The sequence below is a fragment of the Choloepus didactylus genome, chromosome 18 (assembly GCF_015220235.1).
Source record: "Choloepus didactylus isolate mChoDid1 chromosome 18, mChoDid1.pri, whole genome shotgun sequence".
NCBI classification, from domain to species: Eukaryota; Metazoa; Chordata; class Mammalia; order Pilosa; family Megalonychidae; genus Choloepus; species Choloepus didactylus.
Window position 1 is genome coordinate 45,108,459 of NC_051324.1, and position 19,649 is coordinate 45,128,107.

Below are 19,649 nucleotides of genomic sequence, written 5' to 3' on the forward strand. Positions count from 1 at the left end.
CTTGTGCCAGGTCACCTCTGACCTACAGAAAAACTTCACTGGTCTGCCCAAGAAAGTAAATTTAATTCACCCCTCCCATCTCGTCTACCAGCCTGGGACTGTTTGGCAGGGCTGGTGGCAGCCTCTGGGCTTCTCTGTGCTTGCACATTTGGCTTCGGCTGGACTGAGGAAGATGACCAATTGGGAGGCCTCCATGGCAATGGGGGCCCCTCTGGAACAGACTTCTAAAGGAACAGGGACATAAAACACCATGTACTTTTCAGCCCCTAGAGAAACGAGAGGCCCGAGGGATGACAAACATGGTGTTCACACCAGCTTTTCCAAGAGGCCTTGGGTCAGATTTCAGGGGCTTGATTTCTCACCTTTTTACAGTGTCTGCACAGCAGAGCAGGAACTACTGGCAGTTACCCAGTGAGTTTTGGCTGTGAAGACAGTATTTCCAGCCAAAAGCTCTAGCAACCGAAGTTTTCAGATAACTGCAGCCACAGAGCTATGTGTAAAGTCTACCTTCTCCATATCTCCCTGTTCCTTTCTGCCTCCCCTAAAAGTCCTAATCTCCAAACCATGTGAACAAAAGCTCTTTTGGTGTGTAGATATTGTTGACCACAGCTTTATTTCTTCAGTGCTCCATTTTTAATAGATTCAGGCCAGAACCCCAGAGTACAGGACTCAGTTCCTAGGGACAGCCTGGCTCTGCAGTTTTCTTTTCCAGGAGGGAAAAAAAGGACCTTACTTTAAAAAAATACTTTAAAGTAGAAAATATGAAAAAGCATAGGGGGACGGGATCATGAAATGATTGAGAACACTCCACTGGGAACCAGGAGACTTGGGGACTCCAACCAGCTGTGAGCTCAGGCACACCATCCGCCCACGGGGCCTCACTTCCTTGTCTAAACCATTTAGTACAGTTCTTCCAGGGCAAAATCTAACAATTGCCCTCAGTGTTTGCCATCAAGCCCATTTTACAGACATATTTGTTGTCTTTTCCCTTCCTGATGAAATCCCAGGAATATATTTTAGGCAAGTCCAGCGTCTCTGGCCATCCCGTAGAAGATGCCTCTAGCTGCAATAAGGTTGCTTGGCGAATCAAATTCAGCTACCGTCCCTTTGTCCAGTACTAGGACCCTAGCCAAAGAAGAGAAGTTGTCAGGTCTCCATCACCTCAGACCTGGCCATGCAGTCCAGCCCTGCCCTTCTGGGTACTGCTAAGCCCTGCAGTGAGTTGCCAACCCATCCACTTCAGTCAAGCAACCCAACACAGCCAATACTCCACATGTGCACACTTGCAAGACTGGTTATTTTAGCTGCTCCCTTGACTCCCCTGGCAGATGAGGCAGTTTCTGGGATCAAACACCAGGTCCTATTCATCTCTGCTGGTTGGGGCTCTGAAAACTTTCCCTAATGAGCCCTTCCCCTCATCACGTTCTTAGGACTTTGGGCGGGCTGTGGGCAGGGAGCCATGGACTAGCACGCTGGGACCTGTGCACTTCCATCTGCTTTGTGCCAGCTCACAAAGGCACGCAGCGGGATACCGGGCTGCAGTGAAGCCTGACACTGGAATCTGGGACTGCGGCTGCGAATCCATAGCAGGCTGCTGCTGACAGTGGATCCCCCTCCCCCTCCTCAGTCAGGCTTGGGCCTGGGATTAGAATCTTCTGCCAACCAAATGCAGGGTGTTCCTGGGGCAGGGAGGGCTAACAGGCCTGCTCTGCCAGCGTTGGGCAGCAGGGGAAAGGACTCTCCCAAGCCTAGAGAGATGCCCCTTGGTGGGAGGGGGTAGACCACTCTCTCTGACTCCCCACCTACTGGGCTTCTGGAAACATGTCCCGAGAAGGTATGCTTCTGTGGACATTACTACCTGGCTACTGCCCAAATTGGAACCCGGGAAACTGCTGCCCACTTTTCCCCTAACCCCCAGAGAAGGTCTTCAATGGCTTTCCATTGCTCTTAGGGTAAGGACTGAATGCTTTACCGTGGTCCTCAAAGTCCAGCATGGTGGGGCCTGCCCCCTCTCCCCGTCATCTGGTTCCACTGCTCCTTTTGCCCTCTACACTCCAGCCTCATGTGATCTGGCTCAGGGCCTTTGCACGTGTTGCATCCTCTGCCTGAGAGTTTCAGCTCCCTGCCTAACCCTGCCCCCAATTCCTACATATCCTTTAGGGTCCAGCTGGCCTTGGTCACCCTGTGTGGGTTTGCTTCCTCTGCCTACACATACATGGACCCCTGCTTCTTTCCTGTGAGCTCTCATTACATGTTCACTGGTGTGATTATTAGATTAATTTCTGCCTGTCCCACTGGAGTGCATGAACTCCCAAACCCCAAGGCAAGTCTGAGCTGAGCTTCCCACACTGCTGGTGAATGAATCATTTTTAGTTAGGCCTCGAACAGATCCTCTCAGTCCCAGCCCTGTCCCTGGTCTGTACCGAGGGCCAAATGCTACCCAGCCACCCTCTCTCCTCCCAGTGGGGCCCTGGATGTGGATGGGGTGGGTGGGGTTGGAACAGAGGGTAGATAGGGTCAGGCATTCTTGGCTTGGCTCCCAAGGTCCTTCTGGCCATATAAGGACCCTTCCATGGAAGGGACAAAGTCTCACCTACTGCCTTGTCCAAAGCTATCTATCCCCTACCACCTGGCATTTTTATTGGATAAAGGAAAGCCTGGTGATGTATTACCACCATTCTCCTTCAACAGAGACTTCTTCAAGCCTCCTGCCACCTCCTCTGGGCTCAGAGCTCCTACCCCCAGGGTCTCTAAGGGAGCCAGCCTGCCAGGCCAGTGTCAGCACACTTCCCTGAGGCCTCTGAGCCCCCTAGCCCCCTCCCCTCGTCATCTGTACCACTCCTTGGCATCTGGCACAAGGAGAGAACAGGTCACAGGTTTTCCTTTTAGCTGAATGGCCTGCCTCCCCAAGGAAGCCATAAGATTCCCAGGGCAAGGCCACTTCCCTAATCCTCTGAAGACGCAGTACCAGGGAGAATTACAGTGAGGGGACAGGGAAGGGGCTGGAAAGGAGACTAACCTTTTCCGTGATCACCTGCACTTAAGGACATTAACTCATTGACTCCTTTCACATTGTGCCCTGAGGTCACAGGACAATTGGCTGGGCTGCGGGCTGGGCCTGGGCTCAGGCCTCTGACTCCAGATACAGCCCATCCCCCCCATCCCCTCCACCCTGCGGCCATCAGCTCCTCATGGTGCTGTCAGGAAACACGTGCTGGATCCTGCCCACCAGAGCATCACACGCCTTCCTGAGCTGCTGCCCCATCCAGGAGGCGGTACAGCCACGCCCACCTCCCAGGCAGCTGGGGAGGCCAAACCAAGTGATGGGCCTGCAAGGCCTCCCTAAGCAGGTGCTTGGGAGAGATGGTCCACAGCAAGGCTCCTCTCCTTCCCTCACAGCATTAACAGGAAGCAGGATGGAGGTGGCCTGTGTGTGAGGAGCCCCAGGCACTTCTTCCTCACACTTTGCTACCCCAAAGTGTCCCGTGCACCAGAAAATGTCACTGTGCATCCCCCCACCCCGTGCCAGGCAACCCCACTCTGTTCTATCCGTTATCCATAATTCAGAAACCACACTCTGTCCCCCCTGCCCTCGACAGCCCCGCCAGGTCTCCCATTCCCAGACAGCCCTTCCCCTGCCCAGGCCCCAGGCAAGCCCGCCACCTGGTGTAGTCCATGATGGTGTTGAGCCGGTGTGCGATGGTCAGCACGGTGCAGGTCTCAAACTGGGTGCGAATGGTGGCCTGGATGAGGTCGTCAGTCTCCAGATCGATGGCGGCCGTGGCCTCGTCTAAAATCAGGATGCGGCTCTTGCGGAGCAGGGCTCGGGCCAGGCACACGAGCTGCCGCTGGCCGACGCTGGAAGGGGAAAGGCAGGCATCTCCAGCCTGGTGCCCCCCTGGCCTGCCTCCAGCCCTCAATCTCCAACCCATTTCTGTTTCCACTTCTTCCCAACAGTCCAGGACTGGCTTTCTGTCTAACTGCTCCTATTTCTGCAACAGCCCCACCCTCCAGAAATCCAGAGTGGTGTCTGGGTACCACAGGGGTGATGAGGGACCCTGGGGGTAAAGCTCGTGGCCAACAAGATTGTGAAGACCCCCAGTCTCTCTCTTGCACCTCCAGCCTTCTCTTTCTGTACTTACCCCCATCCTTGTTCAACTAGTCCTGTGAGATTTCTCTGCTGCACCCTATCAGTCATTTACACCTTAGTAAGAACATGCTTAAATGTCTGCTCCTGGGTATTTGCATATAAGCCTCCCTTCACTATGTTGCTGTGCCTAATATAATTCAGATAGTCATTTCCCATTGCCATGGGGAGTACAGGCCAGGGCTCCTGTGGGGACAAGGAAGGGTAGGTCAAGAGAGGATCCTGGGAATTCGCCTAGTCACTGGGGGGGTGGGGGTGGAGGAGGGACAGGATGCATACCTTCAAACTCTTACCTTGGGAGCCAGAGCCAGCGGACAAAGGGAGACTGTGTTCCCAACCACAGAGACTGCCGCCCCTCCACACCCAAGGACAAATACCTCAGCCCTTCCCAAAGGAGTGAGTCACCAGAGCTGGACTGAAGGCCAGGCTCCATCTCTGGCCCATTCCCACAACTAATGAAGATCTTGGCAGCAGAAATGAGCCGCCAGATAGAATCAGGGCTGATTTATGGTTGGACTGACCCAGGATACTGGTTTTTCTTGAAGTGGCTACAAGCTCAGTGAGGGAGGAGGGGAGCTAATTTCTGTCTCAGATCCTGTTGGGGGTGCGTATGTGTGTGTGTGTGTGTGTGGCGGGGGGGGCAGGTTCTGATAGCCAAGGAGCAAGCGGGGATAGGAGAGCAGACCGGAAAACAGCAATGGAGAGCCCATGCCTGTCCACCAGCCACCCCTAAAGCAGTTATGTAAGTGAAATCCAATTAAAACACACCTTCAGCCTTAAAGGGCCACCTAGGGTGGTGATGGAGTGCCACTGGCTGCCTGGGTGAGGGAGACGGCTACGAGGAAGCAAGGAGAGGTTTGGGCAAAAGCCCCTACTTCCCTGAGTCCCTACACTGCCCCTTCGCTAGCTGAGAAGCTTTGGGCAAATAATTTCATATCTCTGAACTTCATTTCTAGCCCACAGGACTGCAGTGGTATTAAACAAGATAATGGAGGCCAAAGTGCTTCGAACTCTGTTAAAGCACTGAGCAGATGTAAAAAGAAAAATTTTTTTGACATCTGGATCAGGTCCAGGGTTATGGACTGAGTATAAAAATAATAGAAGGAAGAATAGCTAACATTTAACAGGAGGGTTAGCCAGGCTAAGCTTTCCATTTCATACAATGACCCTAAGACTTGGTGTGTCCAATACAGCAGCCACTGGCCACATGTGGTGGCAACTGGGCACTTGAATGTGCCGAGCCTGAATTGAAAAGAGCTGTTAAATGTAAAATACACACTGGATTTAAAATAGTATGAAAAAAAAAGAATGCAAAGTATCTCATTAATAATTTTTATATCAATTACTTGTTGAAATGATAATTTTTTAGATATATTGAGTTAAATAAAATATGCTTTTAAAATTCACTTTTTACTTTTTTTAACTTGACTACTAGAAACAAATGATGTATACATATGACTTGCATTATATTATTTTTGGACAGCACAGTGCTATTATGCCTATTTTAGAAGGAAGAAAAAGGAGGCACAGAAAGGTTAAGCAACTTGCTCCAAATCACACAGCTAACAGTCTCAACACTCACGATAAAGTGCCTCCTGGCCCTCCCTGATGGACAGCCTAAAGACTGGGATACCAAATCTGAGGTGTTGCCAGCCACTCCTAACTACAGGCCAGATTGCATCCCCCTGTGATTTTCTCTCAGCACTGTAGGCTAGTCTGTCCTTTCACCTGATACACAGGTGTCGTCCAGAATCCCTTCTCCAGGCCAAGCATGGCATTGAAACCTCACACGATGTGACTGTACAGGGCGTTGGAATCTCCTAGCTATGTGACTTTGGCCAAGCCCCTTATCCTCTGAGCCTCAGTTTCCTCATCTGTGAGGTGGAATTGTGGCCCACATCTGGGGCTCCTGGGAAGAGTCAGCCAAGCAGCTCACCGTACCTGCACACACAGTGTGCTCATGCTCCCAGCCCAGATGGAGGCGGGGAGGGAAAGGCGACCCAGCCTGACTCTGTATCAGGTGATGCCACACCCTCGGGCAGTCCCCAGTCCCCAGTCCCTGCAAGGGCTGCTGCTGTCTCTGACCCGCCCTCTCCCTGAGATTACCTGAGATTCTCCCCACCCTCGGAGCACTGGAAGTCAAGGCCTGCCGGCTGGGAGCTCACAAACGTGCGCAGGTTGGACAGCTCCAGGGCCTGCCACATGTCCTCCTCTGAGTAGTTGCTGAAGGGGTCCAGGTTCATGCGCAGGGTCCCCGAGAACAGGATGGGGTCCTGGGGACACAACAAGGCCTCAGAGGTGGCAGCTCAAGGCTGAAAGTTTCCAGAGGCCACAGGGCCAGGAAAAAAGAGAGGGACTGAGGTCACAGCTTTCCCACCCTGTCCTCTGCCCTGCAGAACCCAGGCAGCAGCCAAGGAGACAGAAAAATTGTCTGCAGGGCAGTGATAAACCTCAGCTTTGCTAATCACAAAATCCTCCGTTAAGCAGGAACCAGAGCCCCTAATCTGACTCCAAAATGTTCAGTCGGCAGAAAAAATACCCCAGAGGAGCCGGAAAAAGTGAAATGTAATTCAGAGCTGTGGAATAAGGAGACCAGGACAGATGTCTTACAGGGTGGTCAGGGGTTGGGCCCCACTTATGGCAGCGCGGCCTGACTGGGCCAGGGTACGCCGGCCCCTTCCAGATCTGTGACTGCTGGGGTTCCTTTGTGGCTGTGCTCCCTGCTCCCCGCCCCTCAGCCTCTGAGACAGAGGTTCCAACCTCTGTCCCCAAGCTACAGAGCAGGGGTGGGGCCTGCCTCCAGGGTCAGCTGTCAGTGGGGCCAGCCCACGCCAGGCTCTTACCTGGGGGATGATGGTCAGCCGAGAACGCAGGTCATGGAGTCCAATCTGGGCCACGTTGAGGCCGTCGATGTAGATTTCACCCTCTGCTGCCTCCAGGATGCGGAACAGGCAGAGGGTCATGGACGACTTGCCAGCCCCGGTGCGGCCCACGATCCCCACCTGGAGGGTGCCAGGAAGGGGGCTGTCACAGGGAAGCCGGGGAAGGAGGGGCGTCTCTCCAACTCCCCCCAAAAGGCCTAGCAGAGGCACCTGCTGTCTCAAAGACCCCTGCTCCCCACGAGCGGCCACGTCCCCATCCCCGGGCACCCCACCCACTTGCACCTTCTCGCCACCGTGCACGCGCAGGCTCAGGTCCTTCAGCACCAGCTCCAGGCCCGGCCGGTAGCGCACCGAGTAATTCCGGAACTCCACTTCACCATGCTGGGGCCAGCCCTCCGGGGGGCAGCTGCCCTCAATCACCCAGGGAGCCTGGGCAGAGGGGCAGATGGGCTGTGCTGCAGGGGGGTCCCGTTCCCACAATCTGGCCCTCTCCCACTTTCCAGCCTCCCTCTCTCCCAGGCCCCTTCACTCCTCACCTATGGTGGTTCCTGAGGGAGGGCCCTGGCCAGCCTAGCTTTGCTGCTCCACGAATTCTTTACCTGGGACTTTATTTCTCACAGCACCTGCTCCGGAACTTCCCTCTCCTGTCCCCTCCCACCTCTCCTGTGTCCTGGGTCCCTGAGGTGCCTTGTTCCTGCCTGCCCGAGACCTCTCACCCCCTTTCATGCCCTCCTGAGGCTTATACTCCAGTTGGGGGAAACATATGATCAGCAAATAGTCAAATCTCTTTTATGTGAGAAGGTGATGCCAGCTTGGGGGAGGCGACCGGGTGCACTTGGTGTTACTGCACAGGGGCCAGGGAAGGCTTCCTGGAGGAAGCAATGTTTGAATAAAGACCTAAAGGAGGTGAGCGATCAAGACAAGTGGCTACCTGGGGGAAGGGCATTCCAAGCAGAGGGAACAGCAAGAGCCAGTGCTCCAGGTGTGTTCTGGGGCTCGGAGAGAAAGATGAGAGGGAGGAAAATGAGGTAGTGGGCGCCCCGTCGTGGAGGGCCCTGCAGGCCATTTTAAGTACCATGTTTGTTTTGTTTTGTTTTGTTCTGTTCTGTTTTTACTCTAAGACGCAGAACCATTAGAGGGCTGTGCCTAGAGAAATGGTGTGATTTGATGTGTTTTTAAAGGTTCCCTCTGGCTGCTAAGAGGAGCATAGATGGGGGGTGGTGAGGAGAGTGGAAACAGGAGACCAGTTAGAAGGCTGTTGCAATAATCTGGGAATGAGATGATGATGGCTTCGAGACAGGCACCAGCCATAATTTGTGAGGTCCAGTGCACAATGAAAATGTGACAGCCCTTGTTCAAAAACTAAGAATTGCAAGCTGGCAACAATGGAGAACTAAACCCAGCGTGGGGTCCTGCTAATGCGGGGCTCTGTGCGACTGCACAGGTCACACCGTGACCCTGGCCCTGCCGGCCATCGGAAAGGAAAGCAGCTTGAGGAGGTGTCAAAGAAAAAAATGGGCAGCAAGGCTGAGGACAGGATTTTTTAGGATAAGGAGATGGTACCATGTGGATAGACAGGGAGAAATAGGCAGGTCAGACATAAAGAGGGAGAATTTGGGGGCAGCAGGGGATGATGTAGGGTGCCTGGGGAAGGCAGGGGGAGGATGGAGGCCAGACTGGGAGCACCTCGATGGAGACAGACTGACAGACGGGGAGAACAGTCCATGGTGGGGGGGCGGGCACAGTTCAAGAAGGAGGGGGGGTTATTTCGTCCGAATGTGGCTGAGAAGGGAGTCAGATGAGAGCCTGGGAGTTCAGTGGTGAGCAGTTTCAGTGCAGGATGGGAACAGAAGGCAGATGAGTAAAAGGGAGGTGAGGGAGTGGAGAGAGTATACGCAGACTATTCTTTAAAACAAGTTTGATGATGAAGGAGAGCAGGAAAATGGGGCTACTAGCTGGGGTGGGATGTGGGGGGAGGAAGTGTATGTTTCGTCTAGAATGGGAGCTGTGGTAGCACATCTTTGCGTGTGACTGGGAACCATCCAGCAGAGGGGGCAGGACCGATGACGCAGGAGGTGGCAGGTGTAATTGAGGAAGTGAAGGCCTTGAGTGCCCAAGGGGCTGGACTTTGAAACAAGGAGGGGCATTTCCTGTTAAAGAGAAGGGAAGAAGAGGTGAGGGAGCACAGGCAGCTCTGAAGGTCTGAGGGCAGGAGGGTTAAAGGAGTCCACGTCTCCTAACTTATCTTCTCACTGAAGTGTCAGTCAGGGTCAACAGCTGAGTACAAGGGAGATGAACATGCAGGGATTTGAGGAGAGTGTTGGAAACAGATCTTCCCCCAAATGGGAACACATGCTTATTGGAGAAGCAAAGAGGGAATGCCCAGCAGTGATGCGTGATTATAAATTTGCAATAAAATATGTCACGTTCTCCAGCAATGTTTCAGCTGCTCAGTGCAGGCATGAAGAAGGTATGAAGATGGGCTCACCTGGGGTTGGGCTTTTGTAGGTGAGAATAACTGAGAGAGAGAAAGGCAAGGGAGTTGAGAGTATCTGCATTAATGGAAGGTAGACTCTAGTTTGGACAGGAAGGAAGATGAAACCAGGAAGACCCGATGGGCAGAGAGACAAAGACAGGGTCACGGGATTGGAGGCCTCACTGAGGACAGAGTACTGTCACAGTGAAGGACCTGGGAGGGCGGGGCTGGGGTGGTCTAAAAGAGGGATGCTTGACATTGAGATCTCAGAGATGGTGCAGCCCTGGGCACAAAGAGGTCTAGGGTATGACTGTGAGAAGGAATGTGTGGAGAAAAGTCTGAACCCCAGAGTACAGGAATCTTTCCCCAAAAAAGGGCATGCTGTTCCACCTCTGCTCCTACAACCAGGCTGATTGCCTCACCTGGAATGCTGACCATCTTACCCAACCTATCAAAACCTGCCCATCCCTTAAGTCCCACCTTCTCAGATCACCCTCACTGAACGATCCCCCCTTATCTGTGGCAGAGCCCTGGAGTATGTCTTACTTCTCTCACTGAAATCAGAATGTGCTTGCTCAACTCTGACCCCTCTATGGCTCCTAGCATAGAACCAGACCTTCAGCTGATGCTCGGTGAGGGCTGAATGGGTGAATGAGTGAATGAAGAGCCACCTGAACAGTTAGTTGGCCTTGGTGTGTAAGGATGGCAGGTCACCAAGTACCCTTCCCCAGCTATGCCAGATTCCCCACGGCCCCAGGCTCCTCCCATTACCCACCTCAGTCTCTGTCTTGGTGTACTCCTTCACTCTCTCCACAGCCACAATGTTAGACTCCAAGTCTGACATCATTCGTACCATCCAGTTGAGAGCCATTGTCAGCTGGTCAAAGGGACTGGGTCACAGGCAGAAAGAAAATATACCTCCCCTCCCCCCCTCCCCCCCTCCCCCATGTCTTTGAAAAGAGTTCAGATTCTTTGCTCATGCTCCTATCCCATTTGTGACCCAGGTAGACCTTTGCAAGTACAGGTGTGCCACACCTGGGGCTCCTCATCGTGAGATGACCCAGATTTAATCAAGGATGACCTAACCCAGTGCTTCTCAAACTTTAATATGCCTAAGGACTTCCCTAGGAATCATGGTAAAATGCAGCTTCTGATTCAGTAGGTCTGGAGTAGGACCTAAGCTTCTGCATTTCTAACAAGCTCCCAGGTGATGCTGATGCAGCTGGTCCAGAGACCACACTTTGCATACCAAGGAGTGTTGTTAGACATGCAGAATCCTGAGCTCCACCCCAGGCCTACAGAATCAGAAGCTGCATTTTAACAACATCTCCAGGGGATTCACAAATGCATCGACGTTCTAGAAGACTGGACTGGACTGCCATTTGTTTACCAAAACATTCAAGACTGGAGTCATTGAAAATGTGATCTGCTTTACAAAAATCCTGTTTGTAAGTTACAGGGCCATCTGTCTGACCTCCAGCACAGGCCTGTGTCCCCAGGCTACCTTCTCCATGTACCTTCTCTGCAGGCTTGGGGACACAGAGTATATTCCAACCCTAGACTCTCCTGTCCAGGACCTCTGCCAGCAGTGCTCTTTTATATCCTGCCCACAGACAGGACAAGTTCTGATTGTCCTTTGGGGTCAAGCTTCTAGATCATTTCTCCGAAATCCCAAAGCAGAGAAACTCCTCTAAGTCTTAACGATATTTTGTTCTTCCTCGACAAAGAACTGCTCACACTGCATTACAATCCCCTGGAGATGCTGGTATCTCTCCACACTCTCAAGAGCAGAACCTGTGGCTGGTCCCTGTGTTGGGCAGAGAGAGGCACTGGGAACTGCTTGTGACACCTGTGAGATGCTATCCTAGTGGTGGCCCTACTCTGGAGCCCAGGACCTTCCATACCTGGAGGGCATAGGACACAGAAAGGCCCACCAGCCCGGGATTCAGGCTGCTTCTCCCAGTCACGGCAAACAGCGCGGCAAAGAACACCACACAGCTCCCTATGAACTCCACTCGGATCCCCAGCCACCTGGGGGAGGGGTTAGACAAGGAGGACGTGAGACAGGTGCAGGAAGGGGGCAGTTTATGGGGCAGGAGGGTCCAGGACCCAGAATGGCAGGGCCCTCCAGCAGAGACCCTGGTGGGAGCTCTTGGGGGCAGGGTGAGGCTTCTGACCGGTTGGAGACAATGTAGGCATAGCAGCTCTGCTGGTTACTGTCCACTCTGACATCAGTGATGGCCTCGAAGTCCTGGCCACGGCCGTATGCCCGGATGACGCTGGCACCGGTCACCGTCTCCGAAAAGTGGGAGTAGATGGGCGAGCGGCTGACCGATTCCAACCGCTTCAGCTGCCGTGACGTGGCCACATAGTAGCGCTGACAGGGTGGAGGGCGTGGGGTCAGGGCTGTGGAGCCCCCAACTCAGTCCTGCACCCCTCCAAAACCATCCATTTCCCTGGGGCCTCCTTCTAGCCAGCAACAGTCCCCCATGAAAACTGCTCCCTTCCCCCACCCCCAAGAACCCCAGACTTAAGGTCCTGATGTGGCTCCCTGAACTCATTTCATCCTTTCCCTTGGTTTGGCTCTGCTCAGTCTTCCTGGATACTTCCTCCAGGAAGCATTTCCTGATTCCCTGTTCAGAAGGTATCCCCTGATCTTTGCTCCTAACCCCCTCACCCTCTGAATGGATTATAACCCTGACCTTATTTGGCCTCCTAAGTCAGTGAATATGCCTAGCTCCACTTAGGAGCTCACATAGTCAAATGTTTTTGTAAAATTCACAAAAAATAAGAACAATTTGTATTATTTTTTCTTAAAGAAACTCTTTTCCCAATTGTTTAAGCTCCAGCCCCAGAAAAAATGTGGTTCTGCCTCCAATTTCCATCCTCCACCCTGCGGGCCCCAAGACAGGCAGGGCTCTCCAGGAGGTATCTGTAAGGCACCCCTGCCTGAGACCAGCCGGTGCCCAGAGCACCCTCTCCATACACAGAGCTGAGCTTCTGTCCACCTTGTGCATGGCCAGCACCAACTGATTAATTGCAGACCAGCTCAGCAACTGTGAATGCCTTTTGCAGTTAGCCATACCTTTTATTATGGCCCATTTATGTTAAAAACATACGTACGCAACTATGTGTATCCTCATCTATGTTTAAGTATGTCTAAAAAGTTGGGAAGGCTATGTCCCAAACCATTAATGTTTTCTTTAAAAAAAGAGCCCACAGGAAGGCGCTCCAGGGCCAGCCATACAATTTACACGAGTACCTCATTTTAGCCTCACCTCCGTCTTATGGGTAGGCTCTATGATGTCCCGATATTACAGGTGAGGAAGCTGAGATCCAAAGAGGTGAAGTAACTTAACTACAGCTTCTAAAAAAGCCGAGCTGACAAAGCCACGCCCCACCTGGACCACAAGCGAGCCACGCCCACCAGCGAGCTCCGCCCCAACACGCCCACTCACGGGCAGGTCCCGCCCACCTGCCCCGCCCACCTGCCGACCGCCGCTGCTCACCTGCACTAAGACGTAGATGGCAGCCAGCGGCACGACCACGACGATGAAGAGCGGCGTGCTGGTCATGATGACCACGAGGATGGAGGCGGAGTTGAAGAAGGTATTAAGCAGCGTGAGGATGGCGGGGGCCAGGATCTCATCGATGACGTAGATGTCCTTGGAGAAGCGGTTGAGGATTCGGCCCGAGGGCGTCGTGTCGAAGAAGGACTGCGGTGAGCGCATCTTGTTGTGCAGCAGCGCGTGGTGCAGCAAGCGCCCTGCCTGGACGCTGCCCACCGCCAAGGTGAGGGCCGACAGCATGACCAGCACCCCTGGCCGGGGAGGCAGAGGACAGGCTTGCTCGCGGGGGAGGGCCGGAGAGGCTCTAGCCAGGGGCAGAGTTTGGGGGATACCTCAGCCCAGAGGTGAGCCCCTTCCCGGCGCCCCCACAGGCTCACCTTGCAGCATTCCCAAGGCCGCGTAGACGCCCAGCCTCAGGGACGTGTTGTTCTGGCGGCCATCCACCACGGGCTCGTTGGTCCAGGCACTGAGCCACACGTTGGCCCCGATGGCGGCGGCACTTTGAGCCCCAAATAGGAGACAGACGGCCAGCACAGTCCAGAGCCCCACAGCCTTGGCGTAATCCCAGAACACACTCAGCTTCACCTGCAGCCCGTGGCCATGGTGGCCAAGGACAGAAGATTCCCGTCAGCCCCAGTGTCTGCTGGGGGGCTCTTCTCCCCCTCCAGCCCCCCTTAGCCATCCTACTCACGTTGCCCGTCTCGGCCTTCTCCTCCTGGACCAGCACCCCACTCTTCTTTGCCTCTGTCGCCCGCGCTGCCTTCTCTGCGGGGCCCAGGCGTCTCCGGGACATGGGCCGACCGTGGCCTTCCCCGTCCGAGGACATGGTGCTCAGCTGTCTGCAGAGGTAGCTGGTCAGGCCTGGGGGGTGGGGGCCTCTGACAAACCCTCAGGCAGAGCGCCCAGGAGAAGGGTCAGGTTGCAGCCAGAGGCCCAAGGTGTGGGTGTCAGGGGGAAAGCCCACCCCCACCCCACGGCAGGGCTTGGGAAGCCCAGATGCAGCCTCCTGGGAGGCTTGGAGCTCTCGGCAGCTCACCTCATAAGTTGCTTCTGGACCTCATAGGAGACTGGCTCATAATCTGTCAGGTCAGTGTGGTCGCTGAGTGTGTCTTCGATCAGCAGCACCTCCTCATCCTCTACATCATCCAAGACTGCAGCAGGGTGAGAGGACCGAGACAGTGGCCAACTAGCTCACCCTACAAGCCCCTGGGCACCCCCCAATCCCCACTCCAATGAAGGAACATGAGTGGAAAAGCATGAGAGAAAATGAGAGGGATTGAAAGGGCAGCAAGAAAGACTTGGGTTAGACAACAAGAAAAACTTCCCATTAGGGACTGTGGAAAAGAGGACTCACATATGAGTCACTTGCTCACTGAATGACCTTAGGCAGCTTTCTATATTCTCTGAGCTGTTTCCTCAAAGGTAAAATGGAGATAATAATATCTCCCTCATGGCTTTATTGTGAGAATTAAAGGAAAGAATGCACATTAAGTGCTTAGCCAGGGACATGGCACTTAGTAAAAGCTCCAGACTTTAGCTGCACATAGGGGTGAGAAGACCCAGGAAAAGGTCTGTGAGCCAGCCCAGAGTTTGGGTTTGGGGAGCTGGAGACTGGGCTTTGATATGCTCTCAGAGGGCAGGATTTTTTTATGTTTCTTTGCTGCTACATCCCAGTGCCTAGATCTGCACCTGGAACATGCTTGAAAATATTTGTTGACAAATAAATGACTTCACCAAGGACTTGCACATAGGCCAAACAATTTATCCCCAGTGGAAGAGCCAGCCATATCAGCTGGGTCTGGACCCTTCTGTCCTTTTGACAGATGGGAAAACTGAAGTTTGGAGACCTGGGGTGTTGATCTGAGGCCTCACAGTCAGGGAAGAGGGGTGGGGGGGCGTGACTCTATGCCCAGCTCACTCTCCCTCTGGTGAGGTGTCCCAGTTTCCCAGGCCCTCCTTGTACAGCACTGGTATGGTCCAGAGACACTCCGACACCTGGAGACAGGTGGAAGGGCACAGGTTCATATAGGGCTGGGGATGGCGGATACCAGTCTTGCTGTCCTCCTTCGGGAGCCCATCGTCCTCATCAGGGACATAGTTGTGGAGGAATTCGGCGAAGGTGCTGTTTCGCTGCAGTAGGGCCTCGTAGGGCCCCGCCTCTGCCACCTGCCCATCAGCCATCACTATGACCAAGTCAGTCTGGGGCAGGAAGCTGATGCCGTGCGTCACCAGCACCCGTGTCTGGAGAGAAAGCAGCAGGCTCTCACCCCGCCGTCCTCAGCACCTGCCCCCGGCATGGACATGGGGCCTCGGAGTGAGCGTGAGTTGCCCGTATGCCAGGAAACAGGGGCACACCCACCAGCAACTCACCCCATGCCTCTGCAGGGTGCCCCCCACTGCCACTCTTCTGCTTCTAGGCCTCCCACACCTCCAGGTCTTGTTGACCCCTCAGTCTCTCACCAGTTCTCTCCAGGACCCTCACCGTAGCCCCTTCGCCTCCCATGGGCCTCACCTTGCCTGCCAGCACACCCTCTGGCCCGATGACGTGGTCAAAGATATGCTTGGCCACATGAGAGTCCACAGCTGACAGTGGGTCATCCAGGAAAAAGATGTCAGCACCACTGTAAACAGCTCGGGCCAGGCTGATCCGCTGCCGCTGGCCCCCTGACAGGTTAATACCCTGTAGGGAGAAGGGTTAAGGGAGGTAGGAGCCAGATGGCAGGGGGCAGAGAGGCACAGGGGCCAAAGGTACTGTCCACTCTCCTTAGGCAAGGCAGACCTCGGAAGCCACATTCCATATACCTGGTCCCATCCCCTCAAAGCTCCCAGGCATGGAGGAAGGGGTGGTGGCTCTCAGAGTCCTCTGGGGCAGAAGAGGGCATCCTCCTCCCACTGGCCCCGCCGGCGTGGCTCTGTCTGCCCCAGCAGGAGAGGACTTCCTCCTTCCTCTGCTCCTCCACCCTGCCCAGCTGTTTTCCCTGCCTGCCACTTCCATGTGCTGGGAGGCCGGGACTCCCCGGGGGGCCCTTCATCGGCCTATTGCCCGTAGAGTTGGCAGATGACGTTCATAACCATTAACCCATTTGGTCCCCCATCAGTCCTTCCAGGGAGGTATCATCAGCCCCACTTTTGAAATGTAGAAATTTGAGCCCAAGATGTTAATAACTTTGTCCAAGGCCCTGGGCTATTAAGCGAAGAAGCAAGAAACAGAACCTAGGGCTGATGACTCCAGCTCAGCCCCGGAATTCATCAACCCTTAGATTTTTAAGCCACCAAAGGGGAATAAGCTCTTTCTTTAATTCATGATGAGGAAACTGAGGCAGGCAGAGGCAGGACTGGGCCCAGAGGGCATATCCCAGAGGTGTAGTCTGCTCCCCTGTCACCAGTTTTCCATGTTCCCTCTGGAATAGGGCCCACCTTTATGGGGTGCCCTGAGAAACTGAGCCCTAGGGAGAGCAGATGCAGGGTGGGGTGGGGGCTGGAGCTGCTGGGGAGAAGCAGGAGGATGGAACTGCAGCTGTGCTGGCTGAGGCCCATGAGCACAACTGCATTCATGTATTCACCAGCCAGTCTTTATGGAGTTCTGCTATGTGCTGGGCATTAAATCAGGGATAGGTATGAGAGAGGGGAGGGGGAGTTATGTTGTAGATGGTGAGGTCTTCTCTGGGTTCCCACAACCTTGGGCTTCTACCTAAAATGTTCAAGCCCATTCATTCCCCAACCCCATCCTTTCCCTGGACCACCACCCAGCCTCCTCACTGGTCCCTGGGCTTCCAGGTTCTCACCACCCTGAGCCAGCATGGCTTTTCAAAATGCAACTCTGATCCTGTTCCTGCTTAAGACTCTTAAATGACAAGTTGAACATCAAGATAAATAATGATACTCACTGAATCAAATAAGAATCCATATCGATATGAATATCCCCTATCCCCTATCAATATGAGTGAATAAATGAATAAGTAAATACAGAAGAGGGAAAGAAAAGCTCTTCCTTATGATAGGATGCCAACTAACAACTATAGAAGGAATGGAGTTAGAAAATCACCATTGGACAAACATCACAGTAAACACTGATTCAGGCAAGAATCTATAAAAGACAAAACTAGTGGGTGAGAAGGATGTTGTCAGCAAGTCAGTGGAGTGAGAGGCTCCAGGGTTCTGTCCCCCCACAGAATTTTGAATAACAAGCAAAAATCAGCAGAACCATCTTCTGAGAGCTATGGGGGAAAATGGTTAAAGGGTTGCAGTAACTGGGTGAACACCAAATCAAGAAAAAGGCAACTTAAAAAATGGTAAGAAAACTTTGTGGCACCTTTACTTGCCCTTCCCTCACCCCGTTCCTGGCTCGGTGGAGCAGCAGCCTACACTTCAGGAGAGGTCACTGGTCCTGGTTCAGGAGGAAGCAGAGTAACCCTTATATGCATAATGGGGTGCATGTGTGTCTGTTCCAGTCTGTTTGGTGGCAACATGAAGGACTGAATAAGGATGCTCCTCTCTGGCCATGGGTCCCAGAGCTTGCTCTGGATGTAGAAGGCAACTAAAACTCTGTAAGAAAATAATCAAACCATAGCTTCCTGGAGCAAAGGATTACTGGATATACAATATAATGCCTGGGACCAATAGAAAAGACTGCAAATTTCCTTGGGAAAGAGGAGCATTCAGAAAATACCCATGTAAAAGGGGGTATTCATAAGGCCACGTGTGCATGCCCAGGGCATGCTCAGAAAAGAACAGAGAGGACTCTACCCTTTCCCCTTGGGTAGTTCTTTAGGCTCATTATAAGGTTGGCTGGGCTTTGAAGGAGAGCACCCACACAGAGCCAATGTGCAAAGACTGGGAAAGGGTTTTCTTTCCTTTCTTTCTTGCTTGCTTTCTCTCTTTCTTTCACTCATTCATTCATTCTTGCTTGCTTTCACTTTTTGTTAGCTCCTGGCATTCAAGGAAATCTCTGTCATAACACTAGCTTGATTCAAGGTTAAGTAACAGACACTCCAGTGACAAAATTCCAGAGCTAACACATTAAAATATTCAAATGTCCAGGGTGTAACAAAAAAAAAAAAATCAAGGCATATAAAGAAACAGGAAATTATGGCTCATTCAAGGAAATAATATATCAGAAACCATCAGGGAAGAAGCCCAGACTTTTGAAATAACAGGCAAAGATTTTTAAAAACTGACTTAAATATGCTCTAAGAGCTAAAGAAAAACACAGTCAAAGAACTAAGGGAAACCAGAAAAAAAATAGATGAACAAAAAGACAATTTAAGTAAACAGCTGGCAATCATAAAAAGCAACCAAAAAGAAATACTGGAGTTGTAGACCACAATAACTGAAACAAACACACACACACACACACCCTGGAAAGGTTCAACAGATTGGAGCTAACAGAAGAAAAAAAACCAGTGAACTTGAAACATGACAATTGAAATTATTCACTCTGAGGATCAGAAAAAAGAATGAAGAGAAATGAATAGAACCTGAGAGACCATCATCAAGCATATGAATTCCCACAGATGGGACCCAGATGGAGAAAGAGAGAAGGAGCAGACAGAATACTAGAAGAAACAATGGCTGAAAACTCCCCAAATTTAATGAAACATCTGACTGTACACTTCCAGATGTGCAATGAACTCCAAAGAGGATAAACTCAAAAAGACTCACACGAAGACACAGTATAATCAAATTGTTGAATGCCAGAGGTGAGGCAGAATCTTGAAAGCAGTGAGAAAGAAGCTACGAGTAAGGTACAGGGAGTCTTGATATAATTAAGTGCTGATTTCTCATCAGAAACCTTGGAGGCAAGAAGACAGTGGGATGATGTATTTAAAGTGCTGAAAGAATCAAACTGCCAACCAGGAATTCTATATCCAGGAAAACTATCCTTCAAAATGAGAGAGAGATTACGACTTTCCCAGATAAAAGCTGAGAGAGTTTGTCACTACCAGAACCTCCATACAGGAAATGCTAGAGGAATTTCTTCAGATTGAAAGGAAAGGACACTAGATCAAAGCAGTGTAGAGAAATCCAGATCTCTGATAAAGGTTAACTATGTAGATAAATATAATTGCCAGGACTATTGCATTTTTGGCTTTTAACTCCACTTTTAACTTCTTACAGGATCTAAGATGCAAATGCATAAGAAATAATGATAAATCTGTGGTTTGGGGCACACGAGGTATAAAGATGTAATTTATGATGAGAACAAACAACATAAGGGTGGAGAAGACAGGGGTACAGGAACATTGTGTGCATGTTATTGAAGTTAAGTTAATACTGAACCAAATGAGACTGTTTTAGATTTAGGATGTCCCAAGAGGGAGAAGCCGGAGTACGTGCATAATGGGTGCCTGTTTTTTGCTTGTTGTTTAAAACTTCCATGGAGGGACAGAACCAGGGAGACTCTCACTCTGCCCTCTTGTTCCTCACTTAATGAAAATTTGATGAATGAATGAGTGAATGAATGAATGAACAGGTAAATGATGAGCTCCTCTTCCTTAGCTGTTAAGATTCAGCTCAAAAGTGATGCTTTTCCTCAGGGCACCGCCCCCTGCCCCCCAGCACATACCCTGTACTCT

At 52.1% G+C, this 19,649-nt stretch overlaps 1 protein-coding gene across 6 annotated transcripts in view; it reads right to left on the reverse strand.

Annotated features, from left to right (window-relative positions):
• The window catches only part of ABCC3 (ATP binding cassette subfamily C member 3), a 49,603-nt gene that overhangs the window by 901 nt on the left and 29,053 nt on the right, over positions 1-19,649 (reverse strand). For 3 of the 6 annotated variants that reach the window (XM_037808437.1, XM_037808435.1, XM_037808438.1), the window contains 13 exons: positions 15,587-15,754; positions 15,123-15,315; positions 14,111-14,225; positions 13,766-13,913; positions 13,452-13,659; positions 13,015-13,325; positions 11,683-11,882; positions 11,410-11,536; positions 10,281-10,382; positions 7,312-7,458; positions 6,991-7,149; positions 6,254-6,420; positions 3,664-3,858 (listed from right to left, as the gene is read on the reverse strand). In XM_037808437.1, coding sequence (XP_037664365.1) covers positions 3,664-3,858; positions 6,254-6,420; positions 6,991-7,149; positions 7,312-7,458; positions 10,281-10,382; positions 11,410-11,536; positions 11,683-11,882; positions 13,015-13,325; positions 13,452-13,659; positions 13,766-13,913; positions 14,111-14,225; positions 15,123-15,315; positions 15,587-15,754 — 2,240 coding nt within the window. Of the gene's footprint in view, positions 1-594; positions 1,126-3,663; positions 3,859-6,253; positions 6,421-6,990; positions 7,150-7,311; positions 7,459-10,279; positions 10,396-11,409; positions 11,537-11,682; positions 11,883-13,014; positions 13,326-13,451; positions 13,660-13,765; positions 13,914-14,110; positions 14,226-15,122; positions 15,316-15,586; positions 15,755-19,649 lie in introns of those variants that run through there. The other 3 variants (XM_037808436.1, XM_037808439.1, XM_037808440.1) reach the window with 3 other exon arrangements.